The 17436-nt window shown below is 37.2% G+C and overlaps 1 protein-coding gene across 4 annotated transcripts; it reads right to left on the reverse strand.

Moving 5' to 3' along the window:
- Window positions 1-689: 689 nt before the first annotated feature.
- On the reverse strand, window positions 690-16826 carry LOC112561317 (ABC transporter G family member 21-like). Of its 4 annotated transcripts, XM_025233722.1 has the most exons (18): window positions 16768-16826; window positions 15931-16280; window positions 15519-15644; window positions 14647-14878; window positions 13184-13353; window positions 12824-12929; window positions 12288-12388; window positions 11773-11934; window positions 11342-11435; window positions 11091-11154; window positions 10613-10722; window positions 10102-10289; window positions 9293-9442; window positions 8846-8903; window positions 7184-7398; window positions 6915-7005; window positions 6610-6727; window positions 690-6083 (listed from the first exon to the last, which is right to left on the reverse strand). In XM_025233722.1, the coding sequence occupies exons 4-18, from the start codon at window positions 14861-14863 to the stop codon at window positions 5888-5890; spliced, it is 2040 nt and encodes a 679-aa protein (XP_025089507.1). In that variant the 5' UTR covers window positions 14864-14878; window positions 15519-15644; window positions 15931-16280; window positions 16768-16826; the 3' UTR covers window positions 690-5887. The 4 variants fall into 4 exon arrangements, with proteins under 4 accessions (XP_025089507.1, XP_025089509.1, XP_025089508.1 ...); XM_025233724.1 differs by lacking the exon at window positions 16768-16826 and adding an exon at window positions 16478-16680 and having other exon boundaries at window positions 15519-16280; XM_025233723.1 differs by lacking the exon at window positions 16768-16826 and having other exon boundaries at window positions 15519-16680.
- Between the last annotated feature and the right edge of the window lie 610 nt (window positions 16827-17436).

The following is a 17436-nucleotide window of genomic DNA, read 5'->3' on the forward strand; positions in this document are numbered from 1 at the left end:
GTTGATCGTTCAGGATCGAGGACAGAGCAGCAAAGTTCGAGCAAACCGATAATGATGTTGTGATGTACAGACAAGCGACAAGTACCTGCTCATCCAAGGTCAGTCACGTATCTCATCGCGTTAGCAGTTTTTCTTTTTCGTCTGTATGACTTGCAAAACTTTCGATCCGACCAACTGTCCTAATTATACAACTTTTTATTTTTAAATAGTTGTAGTCCTTCAAACCCTGTAAATAATCACTAAGATACAATTTTATAGCGGTCCGACAAATGTCTGAACAATTATCTTTGTTAAAGTTTCAGTGCTTTTTCTAGTAAACATGTAGTGACCTTAGTAATTGCCCTTTGTAGACAGAAAGAAATATTTTGGCTATACTTCAAGCTATAATACGATGACAGGAAATGACCGGTGTGATGTAAGGTCTGAGACATGCTAGTTGCTGTTGTTGCATCCACGACCCACGAGCACAACATAGGCTCCATGGTGGCCGGTCGCTGTTGTCCCTCCCAACACATGGCGACTGGAAGGACAGACAATGGGGTTTCATTGTCAGTTTTTATTTACATAGTCTACAAGCCTGTGCAATTATTTTGCTTCGAGATATCTTCTCGCATTACACCGGCTAAAAGAAAGGGCAGCAGATCAACAAACAGCAAAAAACCACTTTTATAAACAGTAAGTAGGTGTACATTGGTAGATCTTAGGTCAGTAGCGACTAGACACTGAGCTGACAGTTTCTACTCACAGATACGTTTCCCATACAAGCCAAACTTCAATTATGAACACACATCCACAAAAAATGTGCATTTATTGTCAACATGACTGAGCAAACAAGACTCCTGATGATCTAGTAGTCTCTTGTCTTGGCCTTTGCGAGGCTGCTGTTCTTGTAATTATACACAGCGCATGTTTGTATCATAATATATGTGTAGTCTGTGTGTGTGTGTGGTGCGTGTAATCCACAAAACTCCATTCAGTGAGAACATTCATCTTCGTATAAACATTTCTTTCTTGCATGACTGATATGTTCCCATCTTTCACCGGGCACAAATGTAAATTTTTCCAATATGCTAGGAACAAAAACAGAGCAAACCAATATGGTGGGAAACAGCTGTAACTGAGAAACTGGGAAACCACGTACATCTTGTAGTAATACTTGAGAACTTAAAAACATCAAATATGAGTTTTTTTCTCCATATATTATTGTTGCGACATCCACAAAAAACAGGTGAACAATTCTGGCATGTTGATACATGCACCTATAAAAGTTGAAATAAAATGTACAGAATAAAAAAGACTCTCAAGTTTTAAAAGGTATGAACTGATTGTTAAATCTTCTAAACACAAGTTTGATTGAGAATGAAATGTTTCTGTGAACCATGGCCACTGACAACAAGTAAGGTATGCCGACAGGTCTGCGTAGTGCCAGTTCTTCATGGCATATTGGTGTGAAATACAGCTTGATAATATTAAGCCATCTAGGTCTACATTATTTTTAAAAGAATATAAAAGGCACTTAAAAACTTCAAATATGATTTTTTTTCTCCAGACATTGTTATCCCTCCTATAAAAGTAAGGAATACAAAGACTCGCGGGCTTTAAAAGATGTGAACTGACTGTTGAAGCTTGAGTATAAAATGGTTTTTGTGAATCTTGGCCACCGACAGTATGGCTACAGAGGCTCTGGGTTCAGATCTTGGAACACTCTGTGACACCTGGCCGCAGGGCTGGGCGTCAGGGGTTTTCTCCACCCTACACACCCCATCCCATAATGAGAAATCACCTCAACTACCCGGCGAAAGAAGTCCGTAGAGAGAAACTGGGAGAGAGTGGAACACAAGTCGCAACATCACCATCTCAACCAGCAACCCACTTGAGGGCTTACAAGATGCACAGTTTTCTTTGTTCCGTGGCGGTTGCACAGGCAGCTGCAAGTGGTCGCCATAATAAAGATATCAACAGCCTATTGCAACGCATTGATCGTTATCTTTGCAAAGTCTGCGCGAGCGTGTGTTGTTTGAAAGGTTACCCACTTACATAATCGCTTTGATATTTGAGTACTTGATGTCCTACATATCTACCTCACCTAACCTTGGAATTTATCATATCTCCACTTCAGAACTTATCTTTCAATTCGCTAAGTGGTGTGTTCTCAAGCACATGTCCTTGGACAGTTGACAACCTGGCGGTTGAACAGACGAAAAAGAGGTGTCATTTTTGTTATGGCACCACCATATCAACGATCAAACATCTTTTATGATAATCGAGCAAAACACGTACAAAATTGACTTAATAGATTGTGCAAATCTTGTCTTGTAAAATACTGAGTCATCCTCAGAAAGACCTGATAGTAACCCACATTGGGGAGAACTGCTGGGATCTCAAAAGATAGAAAAGTGTGCTTGAAAAACTGAAACATTGAAGTAAAATGTCAATTTCCAACAACAAAAAATGTGAAAATATACAAGTCATGCCTCAAAAAAGTTGAAAAAACAAAAACAGCAACAATCTCGCAAATTATGTTGAAGAAACAAAATTATGAGATTAATAATCTCCAATAAATGTGCTAGTTGCAAGACTACTAAAATGCCATTTGTTGAAGTATATGTTCTTGAAATTCTGTACTCAGCCCACGTTTCTCTGAAGGCTGAGAAAATAATTTAGACAAGGTAAGCATGCAGGAAAACAATTTTCATGCTTTTTTTTAAACACCGTGTGCAAATGATTAACCCATTAACTGCCATGATCCCCATTTGGGGATCAGGTACTTAAACTCATCTAGTAAAGCCATCTGACAGTCACGCAGAAAAACTGGATACTCATGTCATCAAGGAGGACCTTGCAGGTGAAAAACAACTTACAGTGATCACTTGCTTGTCGCGTGTTGTGCATGAGAGGGCATTTTTCCTGACCAGTCATCGTTTTTCATCAGAAAAGTGAAATGTGTTCTTTGAAAGCAAATATAAATGCTTTAACTATCGAAGCTAATTTTAGAGACAGTGAATTTATTTTATTCTTGGTGCGTGTTGAATGCATTAATAGCACCTTCTTTGTGCCGCTGTAATTTGGATGGATTTAATGGACCAAAATACAAAATACCATTTGGGGCTCATAGCTGATATAGCATATAGGAAGGGTGAACAAGATGGATTGGAACATTCAAAAGTAAAGAATAAGAATACAGAGGAAAAAGTGGTACTTTACTTACTATAATGCCATTGATATGGCATTAGTGAATTAGTGAATGGAATTTCACTGCATCCAACGCACTGAAATTGGCAAACAGAAAATGTTCAGTGTGTAAGAAAAAAAAAAGGCACTAAATGTGATGTGGGACTACAAGTGGATTGCTTTCAGGAATGGCATCAAAAATAGATGATATGCTATATGATCCCCGTTTGGGGATCGGACTAAAATTGGAAACTACTGAAAAAAAAATATGCTGCTGATTTAATTGAAAGTAGATGTTTTATTTACTACCAGCACTTAAATGAGTAGGAATAAAGTAAAAAAAAAAAAGAAAGAAAAAATTGGCAGTTAATGGGTTAAACATAAAATTAGTATACAATATTAAGTAGTAATGCGGGGGCAACCGGGTCGTCAGATCTGGGTCAAAAATACCCTTTTTCCTCTCAACGCCAGATTAGCGCAGCAAACTTCCCCCAGTCGACCCAGCTGGCAGGAATGGGCACCTGACTCCATAGAGTGTTGGGGAATGTAAGACAGCGAGGGAGAGATGAGAATTGCCCTCACCTAAAGCTGGTCTCTAATACCTCACCCTCCAACGACCTAAAAACGCTAGGGGATAACCTTAACCTTTACTTTTTTACCTTTTACTCTTAAAAGATATGTTGATACCTTTCCTCCCATTGGGAATCAAACCAATTTAGCTGTAACTATTCATTATAGACAAGTACATTTTGTTGTACTAATGAGCTGTTTACAATGAAACTGAAAACAAATATAAAAAATATGAAGGTAACGCTTGCCCCATTGAGATTCAACAACAACCAATAAATGGTATTACCCTAAAAACCAGTAAAAGTGAACAGATGTAAACTGCAAAACAAGCAACATTCTAGCAGCTATACATTATTGATAAATATAATGTTACATTTTGATGCTTCTTAATAATACCCTGTTAACAATGAAACTGTAAACAAGCATATAAAAGTGTTAAAGAAATGTGAAACAGTTTAGAACATATAATAGTAAAGAACAAGGGAGAAATTTGGGAAGAGGGTTATTAAAACTGACTTACAGATTACTAGAATATTCCTCCCCAATTGCAAATTAAAAGAAAAGCTGGTGAATATTTCACCAAGTAAAAATATGACAAGGCCATAATAAAGAATGAAAAAGATCAATCTACTACTCAAAGAATTGAGTGGATGCACACATGCACATGCACACACTCAAGTACATGGAGGCTGTTAAAAGCTTTGAACTATGCCTCTTTACCCTTCAAATCTGCATGGAGTGCCCAAAGCAAAATCAAAATAGCATGGTGCTTTAAAACATTGCAGCTACAAACTATATTTGCTGATACAATGAATGTGAAACCTTTCAATGGGCTATCACAAAAAACAACAGATCAACATCCATACAAAAAGAGAGCAATTATTAAAGGAAGCATGTAGCTTGTCCACCAAATGTAAAATGGTCTAGACTCACTTTTGTATCATTTCAGTGGGAAAATAATATACAGCTTACACTTTGATGTACTAAATGTGAGATTGTCATGTGTCATGTGCGCCATGTGTCAGATGAATATCACTTTAAAAACACCAATAATAATGTCATGCTGTATGGTACCTATACAGCCCTTTTCATGATGGCTTCAGGTACAATTTTAAGCTTTGGCATGAGAGCAAAGAAGGCAAGTATCTCTGAGGTAAACCCTCCCCCCTTTTCACATTATACCACAAATTCTCATTATCAGGCACTTCATGCATGTTTTGTCATCCATCACAAAGACTTAGTCTCTCTTGTAAGGAATGTAAACACATTAAAAAAAAGTAAAATCTCCTGATTCATTGTAAAAGACATCTCATCTTCTAAAATTATGAGTACTCTTTTAGAAAATCTAATGTTCCATAACATTTCCAAATATGCAAAGCAGCAAAATAGAATGCATTTTTAAAAAAATTCAAACTAATTAACCTTCATGTCCTTTTTGCCCTACACCCCTAACCTCCATACCAATTTTTTTTTTTTTTTGCACTAGTACCAGTAGTCAGGGCAATTCACTGTATAAAGGCAATGTATAAAGGACATGAAAATGAGGAATTATCGTATAAATTAAACAGAAATAAGAACTTAAAAAAGAACTTCAGATACTGGACAAGTGTGCATCTCTCTCTCTCACACACACACACAAAATACAGGACAGACAAGATACAAGTGGAGAAAAACATGATGCATAAGATCCAAGTAATTGGACTCAAGGATCTATATCGGCATACTTGAAAAATGTCCTGAAGAGATTAAAAAAGTCAGTTGTTGCAGTGAACTAAACCAATAGCACAATATCATATTTGTCTCTGAAAATGTTATCACAGTTCTTAAAAGTCTCATTACATACAAAACAAGAGGAGAAATATAATAAAATATGAAGTACTGCTATCTTGCTCATAGCAATGAAAATTTACGACCTTGCATTGTCAGTTACATCAAGTATTAGAACACATATAATTGCTAAAAGGTATTTTGAGAGAATATCAAAAGGATCTTCTTTTAAGTACGATGTCATGGACATTTTAAAGCTGTATTAACAGAATCAGTGAATGAGAATTATTAATAAACCACTAGCTTTATCTGAAAACTATCAGTGACCAGCACTATGCCTCTTTGCCTAGTGCGTTTTATCAGTATTAGAATAACTAACTTAAATTGGTTTGTTTTTGAACCTCATAACAAAGTATGCTATTGACCTAAAAACAAACAGTTGTATAACAATCATTACAATATAACAGAAGATAGGAAGAGTGACACCAAAATGTTTTAGCACCATGTCTGCAGTGATGATAGTTGAATTGCCCAGATGACATTCTGGTAGATCAAAACTTGTCAGGTTGGCACACCTGGAACAAAAAGCCCCACACAGTGTAAAATGTCAAACAGTTACTGCCATTTATGGCTCCATGCAGCTCTCCAGCAGTAGGTGTGAAATTGTAAAATACAAAACTGGAGATAAGGGGTCATTGAGAATATGCTAACCTCACATCACACTGAATGAAATCTTGATTCTTCTGAAACAGTTTTATTTTCGTTTTAACTGAAAGGACATCAATCCATGCTTTAGGGCATAATTTCTTCCTTCAAGACTTCTTCATATCAGTTTCTCCTTTTAAGTTTCCCTTATGTGGATGCTTGTATCTACATTTATTAAAATGCAGACACCAACCATTTCTTTGAAATAATCCTTCCAGATTTGTAGGTTGGAGAAGTAAAAGTTTAACAGGAACATATGCCAGAAAAAGTGAAATATACACAGCAAACAAAAAAACTATGAGGTTATACAGGCACGTGTAAATACATAACAGAGTGCTTATGAATGAGCTTAATTCAGTTCTTATATTGTATTACAAGAAGAACTAAGGTACTCACGGCACTGGAGGAAGGTCTCCTAGTTCCAAGATGCTCATGGCATTATATGGGTAACATACAATAGACAAATATCGGACCCAGAACAGCCAGGTAGGTAGCCGTGTGATGTAGTAGCCAGCTGTCAAAACAATTATCATTAAGTTCACACTGGCAGCATCACGTGCAGCTGGTAGTCTTTAGAAAATCCTGATATCAGAACATTTGTTCGTCAACATTATTAACTTCTGAAGCCACAGTCAGCATCAATCCAATTATCTATGTTTAGTAACGTAAATCTTTACATTTACCAGGTGAAGATTTCTTACCTGAAAGCAGCCCAAAGAGTACGACAACAGAAGTCATGGTAATGCACATCTGAAGGTCCCAGATAGCAGAGCCCATGATATATCCAAAACCCTACACACACACACACACACAAAGAGCCACATAAAATAATAATAAATGTGATTTTATATAATGTATAATCATACTCACTAAGGAGAATGCTCTTGGAGCTTGACAGTTACCTGTCACCTTTCACCGGTGTCTCTTACTTAAATTTGTACAAAAAAGCAGCAAAACATGTTTGTCTCACCTGGCAGTTCAAGACATTTAGGACAAGTATAGCCCAGGTTGCAAAGTACTGTGAAACACCACGAAATCCTCCCATCCAGTAAGTAATGGTGATAAACAAGGAAGGCATGACAAAGATTAGCGGAAGTTCACTTGACATTTTGGCAAAATAGAATGCTGAAAGTCGATAGGCTCCGGCAGCTCGTTCTTTTCGCACAACAGGACGCTCTGGTGGGACTGATAGAAACCATCCAACAAGTGAAGTGATTCACACATTATTTTTGTTTTACTCATCTGCTGTTGTGCATGCACAACCCTAAACAAGACAGAATGGTTCATCTCTACATCATTTCATTTCATCAAAATGACCTTTAATAGATTGCATCTTATCCTTTCATGAAACAAAACTAGCTCAAAATATAAGTACTGCAGCACCTATAACAGCACAGAAGGACTCAATATCACTTAAACTAGTTCTAGTTCAAAACTACTGCTTTGGACAATAAATTGAATGTAGATCATGATAAACCATTCAAAATGACAACACATTAAGAGACCCAAATCACCTATCACAAATCCCCAAAGTCTATTGTAATAACCATATTCACTGAAAACTTTCATTCAGAGTGTTTTCATCGTAGTCAGTATTCTTTGCAGCTATTTTGTCTCTGATCTTAGAGGCGATTCCCAAATTGCAATAAGCTGCAGTCTACAAGGTGTGCAAATTTTGCAAGGATAGAATGCTGTTCTATTTTGCATAAGGGCTTGCCTTGCATGACCTAGGTTGCACAGGTTGTAACCAATTAGAATGCTTGAATAGGGTAGGCTCTCATTTATCCCCAAATAGAATGACTATTTTGGTGATTTCATCAGTGGAAAGGTATTTTCAGCTGTTATTAAAGTTGGGAAAATTGCTCTTTATTTTTGATAAAGCTCAACCTCTCTTCTTTAACTCTTTCTACTTTTTCTAGTAAAATTACCTTGGTAGCCACAAGGGCTACCAATAAATGTTTTGTCTGTATGTTGTTCACACCCACAATCCTCTACATGAATGTTCTTATGTCACTATAGCCAGCTGTGAGTAGTTTTCGCTAAGTGAGAGGAGAAAAGTGCTGCAATGATATATTTCAAGCACAGGGTTGCGTGCACAAGCCTTGAAAACACTCTAACGCAAGAATCACCCTTGAAGTAAACTTAGGAGTTCTGTAATGCCAGAGAAAAGACTGGCTAAAAAATATCAGCATTAATATCTCCTTTTCCTGCACAACAATAATCACATATTTCAGTACATGGGGGACTTGCATATACTTATACACATTAGAAAAAGAGATATGAACATTCATAAAAACCAGCCCAGATTTATATCACCTGCTGTTATGATCATTCATATGAGTTTTAACTTAGAATGGAAAGTGTGTAATGGCACTCAAGAAACTCAGAATGCAGTCTGTTTAAATGGTGCATTGGAAAGCATTGACTATCTGAATATTCTCTCAGACTACACTGTCCAAAGTAGGTGGTTCTCAACCCTATTCTCAATACCTATAGAAAATGATAAAAGTTTTCTTTCTTACATTACACACCTTACACAAGACAAAACAGCCAAAATTAAGTAAGCAATATAGCTGTGTTTTCTGTTAAAAAGAATAAAGCATATTAAGAGTATAAATCATGCAGAACTTACATGAGGTTAAAGCATCAAACATTGGCATAAAACTCCAGTACGTCGACATGAAGAATAACTGAAAAGTGATAGTACTGCTCTTTACTGGGTGGTTAAAGAAAAAGGAACAAAATGTTAGGCACATAATTCTAGATTAATCATTAATAATCAGAAAACAGATTACCTGGTCAAATTAACTTGGACTCTTTAACTAGCAAAGACTTAATGAAAGAGGTTTTTTGTTAGGAAGAGATAGCTTGAGAGAATCATAATGTGCACCTCACTAACCAATAAAATGACTTGAGTAATTGGACTGTGAAATGAGAGCAAATGCTGATAAATATGTGTATTACCCTATAACACTTCTTACATAAAAAGACACTTTCTTTTTCTTACATCTGTGAGTGCACTTGCATGTCCATGCACACACACATACACACACACAAAGTATGTATGCATAAAACCTACGTATCCCATGCGTTCTTTGATGGTCTCATGTGTTCGTTCAATCTGGAACCACAGGAGACCCAGTACTATAGCCACAGACATACTGTTGACAATATTGTACTTGGAGATGATTCGTGATCGGGACTGCTTAAATGTTCTCCAGTTCAGCATCTAAAAGTAAATATGGGAATAAGTGTTAGGAACACATTAAGAGTGCCTTACTTTCACAAACTATACATTCTCAACACAGCATGGGGATAACACAAAATAGCCTAATAATAGCAATAAACTAAAAATGAAATTGCTTTATACAGCACTTTACCCAATCGTCAAAGGCAGGTTCAAAGCACTGTAGAAAAAGAAAGCACACAAAGCTGGTCTCAAAAGCAAATGGTAAATTTTTAGCCCTATTAGTGTAGCTACTCATGATGAAAATAGGATCAATGTCATTGGAATAGTTGTAATCTACAGCCTTGCTGAAAATTCATATACAATGGCACAATCACAGATACAGAAGTGAAAGGGGACAATTAAGATTACCTTGACCCTGTCTGGGTAGAAAGATACAGAATGTGGGAAGCCACTAGATGAGATGGGACGGTAGAGCAGACCATAAGACTGATATGTGTGTGTAAATAAATATATGCATATACGTTCAATCTGAGTTGAGTGCTGAGTGAGAGAGAAGATATAACAAACGATGCAACAAACAGATCTGTAGAAGACACCAAAAGTCAACGTAGATCCAAGAACAAGACAAAAAAAGAGACAGCATGTCTCTTCCAGCCAATTAAGCTGGACATCCCTCTCCATGTAAGAAAAGTTCTCACCTTGTACTGTGTCCAGAATCCTGTGGCCCAGCGGGATGAAGCTGAAGATTTGGTCTGAAGGTCTGAAGATTTTTTCAAAAGGAGTGCATTCTCTGCAAGACCTGATAATCCATCTATATCTGAATTGACCGATTTCTGCATTTCGACATCAGATTCAGCCATGGTAACTATCACATCACCACTTGCATCTGAAAAAGCACAAAATGGACTGATACTCCTAGGAAAAGACAACTAAATATGTAGGACTGAGGTTTTCAATTATAAATGTCCTGTTCTCCCTATTCCTGTTTTGCTTTCTTTTTCTTCCATAAAAAAAATATGCAGCAGAATGACTCTAGGACAATGGGAAATTTTGATTTAAACGACAGCTATCCTGCTTATGATAAGTTGTTTGCTTTCTTTTAAAATAACAGTATACAGTCAACCCATTTTAAACAATGCAATAAACTGCAATGTATACATTTATAGAATTTTTATTGTTATAGATCTACAACAGAAATAAAATGTGTACCTGTGTACAGAAAAACACTTCCTGAAATTACTTTATCTTTGTCAGATAGAAATTCAGCTCCATGGTCATGATGGTTGTGTCGCAGCTTCTGGGGCCATGTATCCGTGCACCTACAAACCCAACACATCTTGGTGGCATCTAATTAGCTATAAATGCTTTATAATGATTTGAACAGACATTCCAAGGAAATGAGTCTTAATCAGACAAAAGACATATTACAAATGAACTAAATCCATCTCAATAAATGTTAAATTTTGTTTCCAGGTCACTGGGGTTCAGACTGGATTTTTCCTGGGGCTAGCTTTCCTTTCTGCTGCTTTATCTTTGCCCAGTGCTCTATAAAGTCAGGTACCCATTCTCAACAGCTGGGTTGACTTAGGAGACGTTTGCTGTGCCACATGGGCATCAAACTGGCATACCTTTGGGTTCAGATGTAACTCATTTAACCATCCATCTAAATAGACGAATTGTAACAAACCTCTTAGCTTCTGCCAGGTCAATAATTCTTTTGACAGTTTCTTCATCTTTCTTCACTGTTTCCACTAAAAAAAATATGAAACAAACAAAAGTTTACTAATAAAAATCTTGTAACCATTTTCTTAATTAACTTTTATTCACAAATGTGCAGATCTACAGAGGTACAAAGGCAGATGAGGTACTTATTCTTGTGGTCATCTATAATTGTACAAAACAGCTGTCAAATAAGCTCTAATAATTAAAACCACTTACATACGAAATCTGCTGGGTTAAAATGAGGCTCACACACAAGGCCAAGTTCCTCAAAGAAATCCAAGACTTTACCACCATCTCCAAAGTAAGCTATCTGAAATTGGTTTACACTAAAATATTTAATCAATACTTAGTAATGTGTGTGGGATGACTGGATGATCACTATACATATATTTAAATGTGTGTGTGCTCTTTCCTCCAAACATGAACACACATTCACAATCTACTACAGAGAAAAAAAATTGCATCTGATTATTTAAATTTACATTTAAAATAAAGAGCACGGGACATTGACTAAAGAATGAATGAATACTGGTTTGTCATAAAGTTAAGGAGCACGTTTTCACTCCACGATATAAGAATGCAAAGACACAAAGATATAGAATTATACAAAATGACTGAATAAAATGAAGGTCAACTTGCACACGCACATGGCCATCAGCTAGCAGTAGCAAGTGTGTGAACATGTGAAACATCTGACTGGACGGCTGGTGGATTGTAACCACCACTGCTTTGCCAAAATTTTCTGTGAGTTGTTTTAAGAGCACCATTAGAGAGTATGCAGTGCTGGAATCTAAGCCTGAAGTTGGTTCCTGGAAAAATCAATCAAATAAGAGAATGCTAACTGATTAATTAAATTTTTGATGATGGAAAGTCAAGCAAAATAAAACTGGAAACAAAACTAGCTGATACAATTCAAACTCATGAATAATCTTAATTTAAACTGAGGAATATTGTTAACACAAGTTAGTTACATGAGCTTTTTAATCAAGTGCACACGCATTCCAATAAAATGAGTCTTAAACTGAAATGGTATACATTACAACCAAATGCTAAATTCATGCGCACAGACGAATGATAATAAACCTCATGATGATGTAGTACACAAATATCTATTTCTTCTCTCTTCCTACTACTAAGACACAAGCACACATGTGCATCTTACATCAAGAAGCATGATGTCTGGATCTGTTATTAGCTCACAAGCAATACTCAGGCGCTTCTTTTCACCACCCGAAAGTCCTCGATTGAAATGGTCCCCAACAACTGAATAGGAAAGCCAATAAAGACATCTACATGGATTCAATTTTAGTAATATTTCATACCTTTTACTATATCCTTTCAATTGCTGTACTTTCCAAGAATCATCAGTACATTGGACTTATATGTAGAAAATTGTCTCCAAACATGAACTATTTGTTATTTGGTATATTTCATATCTTGTTAAGTTTTACATCTTATAAGCAGAGCTTGATATCCTCATTCCATGAATACATTTCATTTATGTTATGAAAACTCAAAAATATTAAATATACCTGGTAACTTCAGTCTTTATTTTTTTATGCACATGATATGGTATATCCTGTGAATGGCATGTTTTACACTTTATTGTAGAAACTATTAAATAGTCTGCCAGTTCTATTAATATAAAATAAACATATAATTTGTGTAATTATTTAAAATATTCCTGCAAACACACACCTGTGTCCCTACACTTGGTCAGATCAAGCACCTTGATGATGTGGTCAATTTTGGCCATTTTCTCTGAATGTGGCATTTTCTCAGGAAGATGCACCATAGCTGAAAACTGAAGTTATACAGCTAACTTTAGTTAGAGATTCCCAGATGATAAAGGCTTATAAAAACACAAACTTAAAAGTTGCTTTCACAGGAAATATAATTGCTTAATTTCACTCTTTATTTACAGTTGCCAATTAAATTTATTTGTAAAATATAATCACTGAATCCAAGTGTGCATACACCATTTCATTCTAGACTGAAGCACAAACTACCTTTCAATGAGTTGAGGGGTGGATTTAGACAAAGATGTATGCTACTCACATATAGTGTCTCCCAAAGTGTAAGTTTTGGCAGAAAAATATCTTCCTGTAGTACATAGCAAGTGCGCTTCCGTAGTGTCTTGGTCAGTGGGTTTCCATCGAGTGTAATCATTCCCGACTGCACAGAAACGCGACCAGCTAGAGCACTCAGCATGGTTGTCTTTCCTGATCCTGATAGATTCACATGCAAAAATGTTCATGATTCCCTCAATTACATTAACTTTACCTTTAGTGAAATTCAGTAAATATATGCCCACTTTAATCAAGACAATTTAGGACACACATCATACAAACACCAACAAAGGTCAATATTCAAGTTATGCAAAAGTATTTAATTATAACACTGAATTCTTTGGCTTTTTTGTAAAGTTCATTTCCAGTCATAATTTCCACATTTCAAAGGCCCCAGCAGCTGGGATGGTGAGAAGGTAGGCAAAGCTGTCATGTGCATTAAATAAAGAGAAACAGCTTCCTTTTATATTTCATGTCCACTCAGTAAATGACTGGATAAATATCTAGTAATGATGCTGATACCTCAGAAGAACTTTTTGCCAGTTATCCTTTATTTACTTCTTTTGATAAGTGTTAGAAATCCACATAAAAAAATGGAGGAAAATATGGAAACATTCTGAAGACAACGTCACAGAACTCTGATAAAACATTTGTTAATGATGAAAGATTTAGAAATATTTACTGATCGATGTAACATCAAAGAAACTTCAGAAACGTCTGTAACCCATTAGGACACAGTTTATATGTGATGCCAGCAGTGCTCAGCAAAGATAAATTTTGAGATGGTCAGCCTCAAAAGAATTTAGGTACATCCATTAAGCATCCAAAAGGGTAAAAAATAGCTCGGACATTCCAACATCTTTAGGAACAGGGTGTGTACCCACTCTCACATTTATTTTTCATGTGTGTATATATATACATTGTGTGTAGTTGGGGTAGGGGTAAATGAGTGCTTTTATATGTGTCTTGTTCTTGTAAGATTGGGCACTTACAAATACCATATATTATTGTTAACTTAGCAGACCTCTCCAGAGTCGCCTTGCGATGGACTCCAGACGGCCGAGGGGGAGGGGGGGAATTGGTTTTTTACGCCGTGCCAGTAACTCAGGCTATATTACAGCAAGCAGCCAGCCCTGTAAACAGATGCCACGTGCAGAGAAAGAACTGCGTGCCTGAGACGAGAAATGAACTCTGGGCAGCCGACATACACTGTATTGGTGACAGGCGCTAACCGTGGCGCCACCGGACCACTCTCCAGACGGCCGAAGAAAAAGAGGCCGCCCAAAGGAAACTTGGAGGCGAACAGTGGAAAGGGAGATGAAAGGAAAGGGCTGGACATGGGGTCACCTAGAGCGGGTTTCAGCTGATCAACATCAGTGGTGGACTCTGGTCGAGGCCTTATGTGCAACCTGATGCACAAAGAAGACAAGAAGAAGAAGATTGTTAACTTACCACTTGGTCCCATAACTGCCAGCACCTCTCCACTGTGTACAACGCCACTCACACTGTTAAGAATTTGTTTGTTCTTGATGAAAATATTTAAATCTTTGAAGAGAAATTCCAGTTGTGGTGGGTTCTTGCAAGTGACATCTGCAATTGTCTTATTCACATCTTCAGCCCCACTTCCAGTTGCACAACCATTTGTGCACACTCCTGCACCTGAACTCATTGTGCCCACCTCTATCTGAGAGTGAAAAATAAAAATGTAAGTGTTAAGGAAAATTAACCAACTTGTTCATTAAACAACAAAATTTCTCTGAAATAACACAAACTTTCTTCAGCATGGATTAATGAAGCTAAACTTTGTTTAAATTTATTTCCAAACAGTAACTTAAAGCCCGTTTGTATGTAAAAAATTATTTATGAGATAGGGCCCTCTAAGTTAAGATATTGTCTTGGTTTGTTTCCATTATAACTAGAAAGTTTTATCACTTTTACAATATGTCTGGTCAGAAAGAAGAAAATTTATTCACTTTCTCTCTCTCTCTCTCTCATGATTTATTAATGACTTATTGTTTTATTTCACAAATGTTCACGCATTAACAGAAAATGTCCTAAAATGTTCTAAATGGCCTTATTTAATTATGAATGAGTCAGTTAAACGTCAGGACTGGTGTTACTAATTTAACTTCTCCAGCACACTGGCCTCTCAAAAGTTCAAAGCATTTCACACATTAGTGATATCAAGGCATACGCCATAAAAAGGTTTATAGACCATAAAAGTTGCATTCTTATTTCTAATAAACATGACCAACACAATCCACCGTATTGTAGGTCAATATTTATTCTTAGATAAGAATTTTGGAAAGCAAAGATGGTCTTACCAGTCTCGCTTGTCACGCGCGCTGATCGTGAAATTCTGTCTTAAGCTAAATACTCATTTTCCTATTGCACAACGACGTGAAACTGCCGTGATGGAAGTGCGGGAATTTCCCGATCCACAATTTTCTCTGAATTCATAGCCAGACAAAAATTAGGATGAAAGGTGATGACTGTTGAAATTCGCTTAAAATTCATTCCGTAAGTTATAGTCTGTCCCGAACTCGAAGCTCGGTGCAACCCCTTATAAATGTGAAGGAAAGTATACATAGCTGATTGATTGCAAATTCTTATATTTGTCTCTTGAATACAACAAAGCGAATGAAACGCTGAACGAAACACACATGCACATACCAACAAAAGTTATAGAAAGAGAAGGAGAGAAGCTGTATAACATCGAGGTACACTAGCACTCACATATAGTCGTGCTCCCAAAATAAATGATCGAGACGAGATGCTCTCAAGGTAACAAGAACTCTTACACACGGATTTGCCCTACAGAGTAAAAGCAAAAATTCTAGCATAGAATATAGGCTTTTAGACTCGATCTTTTATTTGCACACAAAGTGAACTGCATGAAGGGGCAAGTAGAAGTAATATGTCATCGCACAAGCTGATGGTGCAGCCAGGGAGTCGACAGACAGCATATTGACAGAGTTCCTGTGACGTCATGGCCCAGTGCATGGCGAGGTGCTCCGGCTTTGGGACACTCGCACTCGGTGCATTCAGGCTTAAAACCCCGAAGAACGATCGACTCAATCACCAACCTGCACAGGTTAAACGACCCTAAACGCTATACCGTATAATTTTGGATGACATATAATATTACTGAAAATATTTGTGTCTAATAAACGAATCTATTTAAGAGATTCTAATTAATATTTTCCATCCTGGTCGGAAGTTTGATTTTAAAAGTATCTCCCATTCATTAAAGTGTCCGTCAATGAATATATTGTTATGGCACCTTTAGCTGTACAAGTGTAACCTCAATAACAAGAATCGATGAGATCGAACTGCATAGATGCGCGCTTGTCCATACTACTTGGTATAAAGTATATATGTAATGCATTAATCGGTGGCGGCATTGTAATATTCCTAAAACATCTATACGAGCTCTGAATGTTTGTGGGAGAGAATTTAACACATGATTTGCACCGCTTGTGCTGGTAAGAGCGAGTGTCGACATGCATGCTGAGTCACCTAATGTACTTTTTTGCCGCTGGATCATTCGGTAAATATATGAACTTGTCTTACTGGACTACTGGCAGCCGATTTTTTTCAGTTGACTAAAACGAGGCAGGTGTGTATAAAGCTTCCGGTTTAGTCACATTTCAGATTAACTACTAAAACGAGGCATATGTACAAAATTTCCGGTTTAGTCACATTCCTTGTTTAGGCTCGCCGAGACTAACAGCGGAGAACTTCATAAGAGGCTAAGGCAGGTGTGGGCAATTAATTTTCCCAAGGGGCCGCTTGAGAAATTGGGATGGTTTCAGAGGGCCGGACTAATATAGTTAACTCAGTTTTACCCAATACTGTATATATAGTATATATACTGGCGGGCGAACCAGCGGGCGGGCCGGTCACAGACAGCCGGCCCGCGGCCGGCCTTTGCCCAGGTCTGGGCTAAGGGTTGGTCTCGGTAGACAGACAGCAATCCACCTATACACGTCGCGGTGGGTAAAAGAAACAGATCATTGTTTACAGAACTGGGTGAACTGCGCTTGAAATGCTGAAGGTCATACACTTAAAGGACTAGTAAGAAGCAACATTTTTGCTATTGCTTGGGTAAAGCTAATAGGGTGAGGTACCGTTTCCCCAAATTTGGGTGAGTACCCATGCACCTTCCATTCTCGAAAAATACAGATTAACACCACAGTACAGATGTCAGGATATTGTGCTTGGATATGTTTGCGTTTTGAA

The sequence above is a fragment of the Pomacea canaliculata genome, linkage group LG4, assembly GCF_003073045.1.
Source record: "Pomacea canaliculata isolate SZHN2017 linkage group LG4, ASM307304v1, whole genome shotgun sequence".
In the NCBI taxonomy this organism is placed as follows: Eukaryota; Metazoa; Mollusca; class Gastropoda; order Architaenioglossa; family Ampullariidae; genus Pomacea; species Pomacea canaliculata.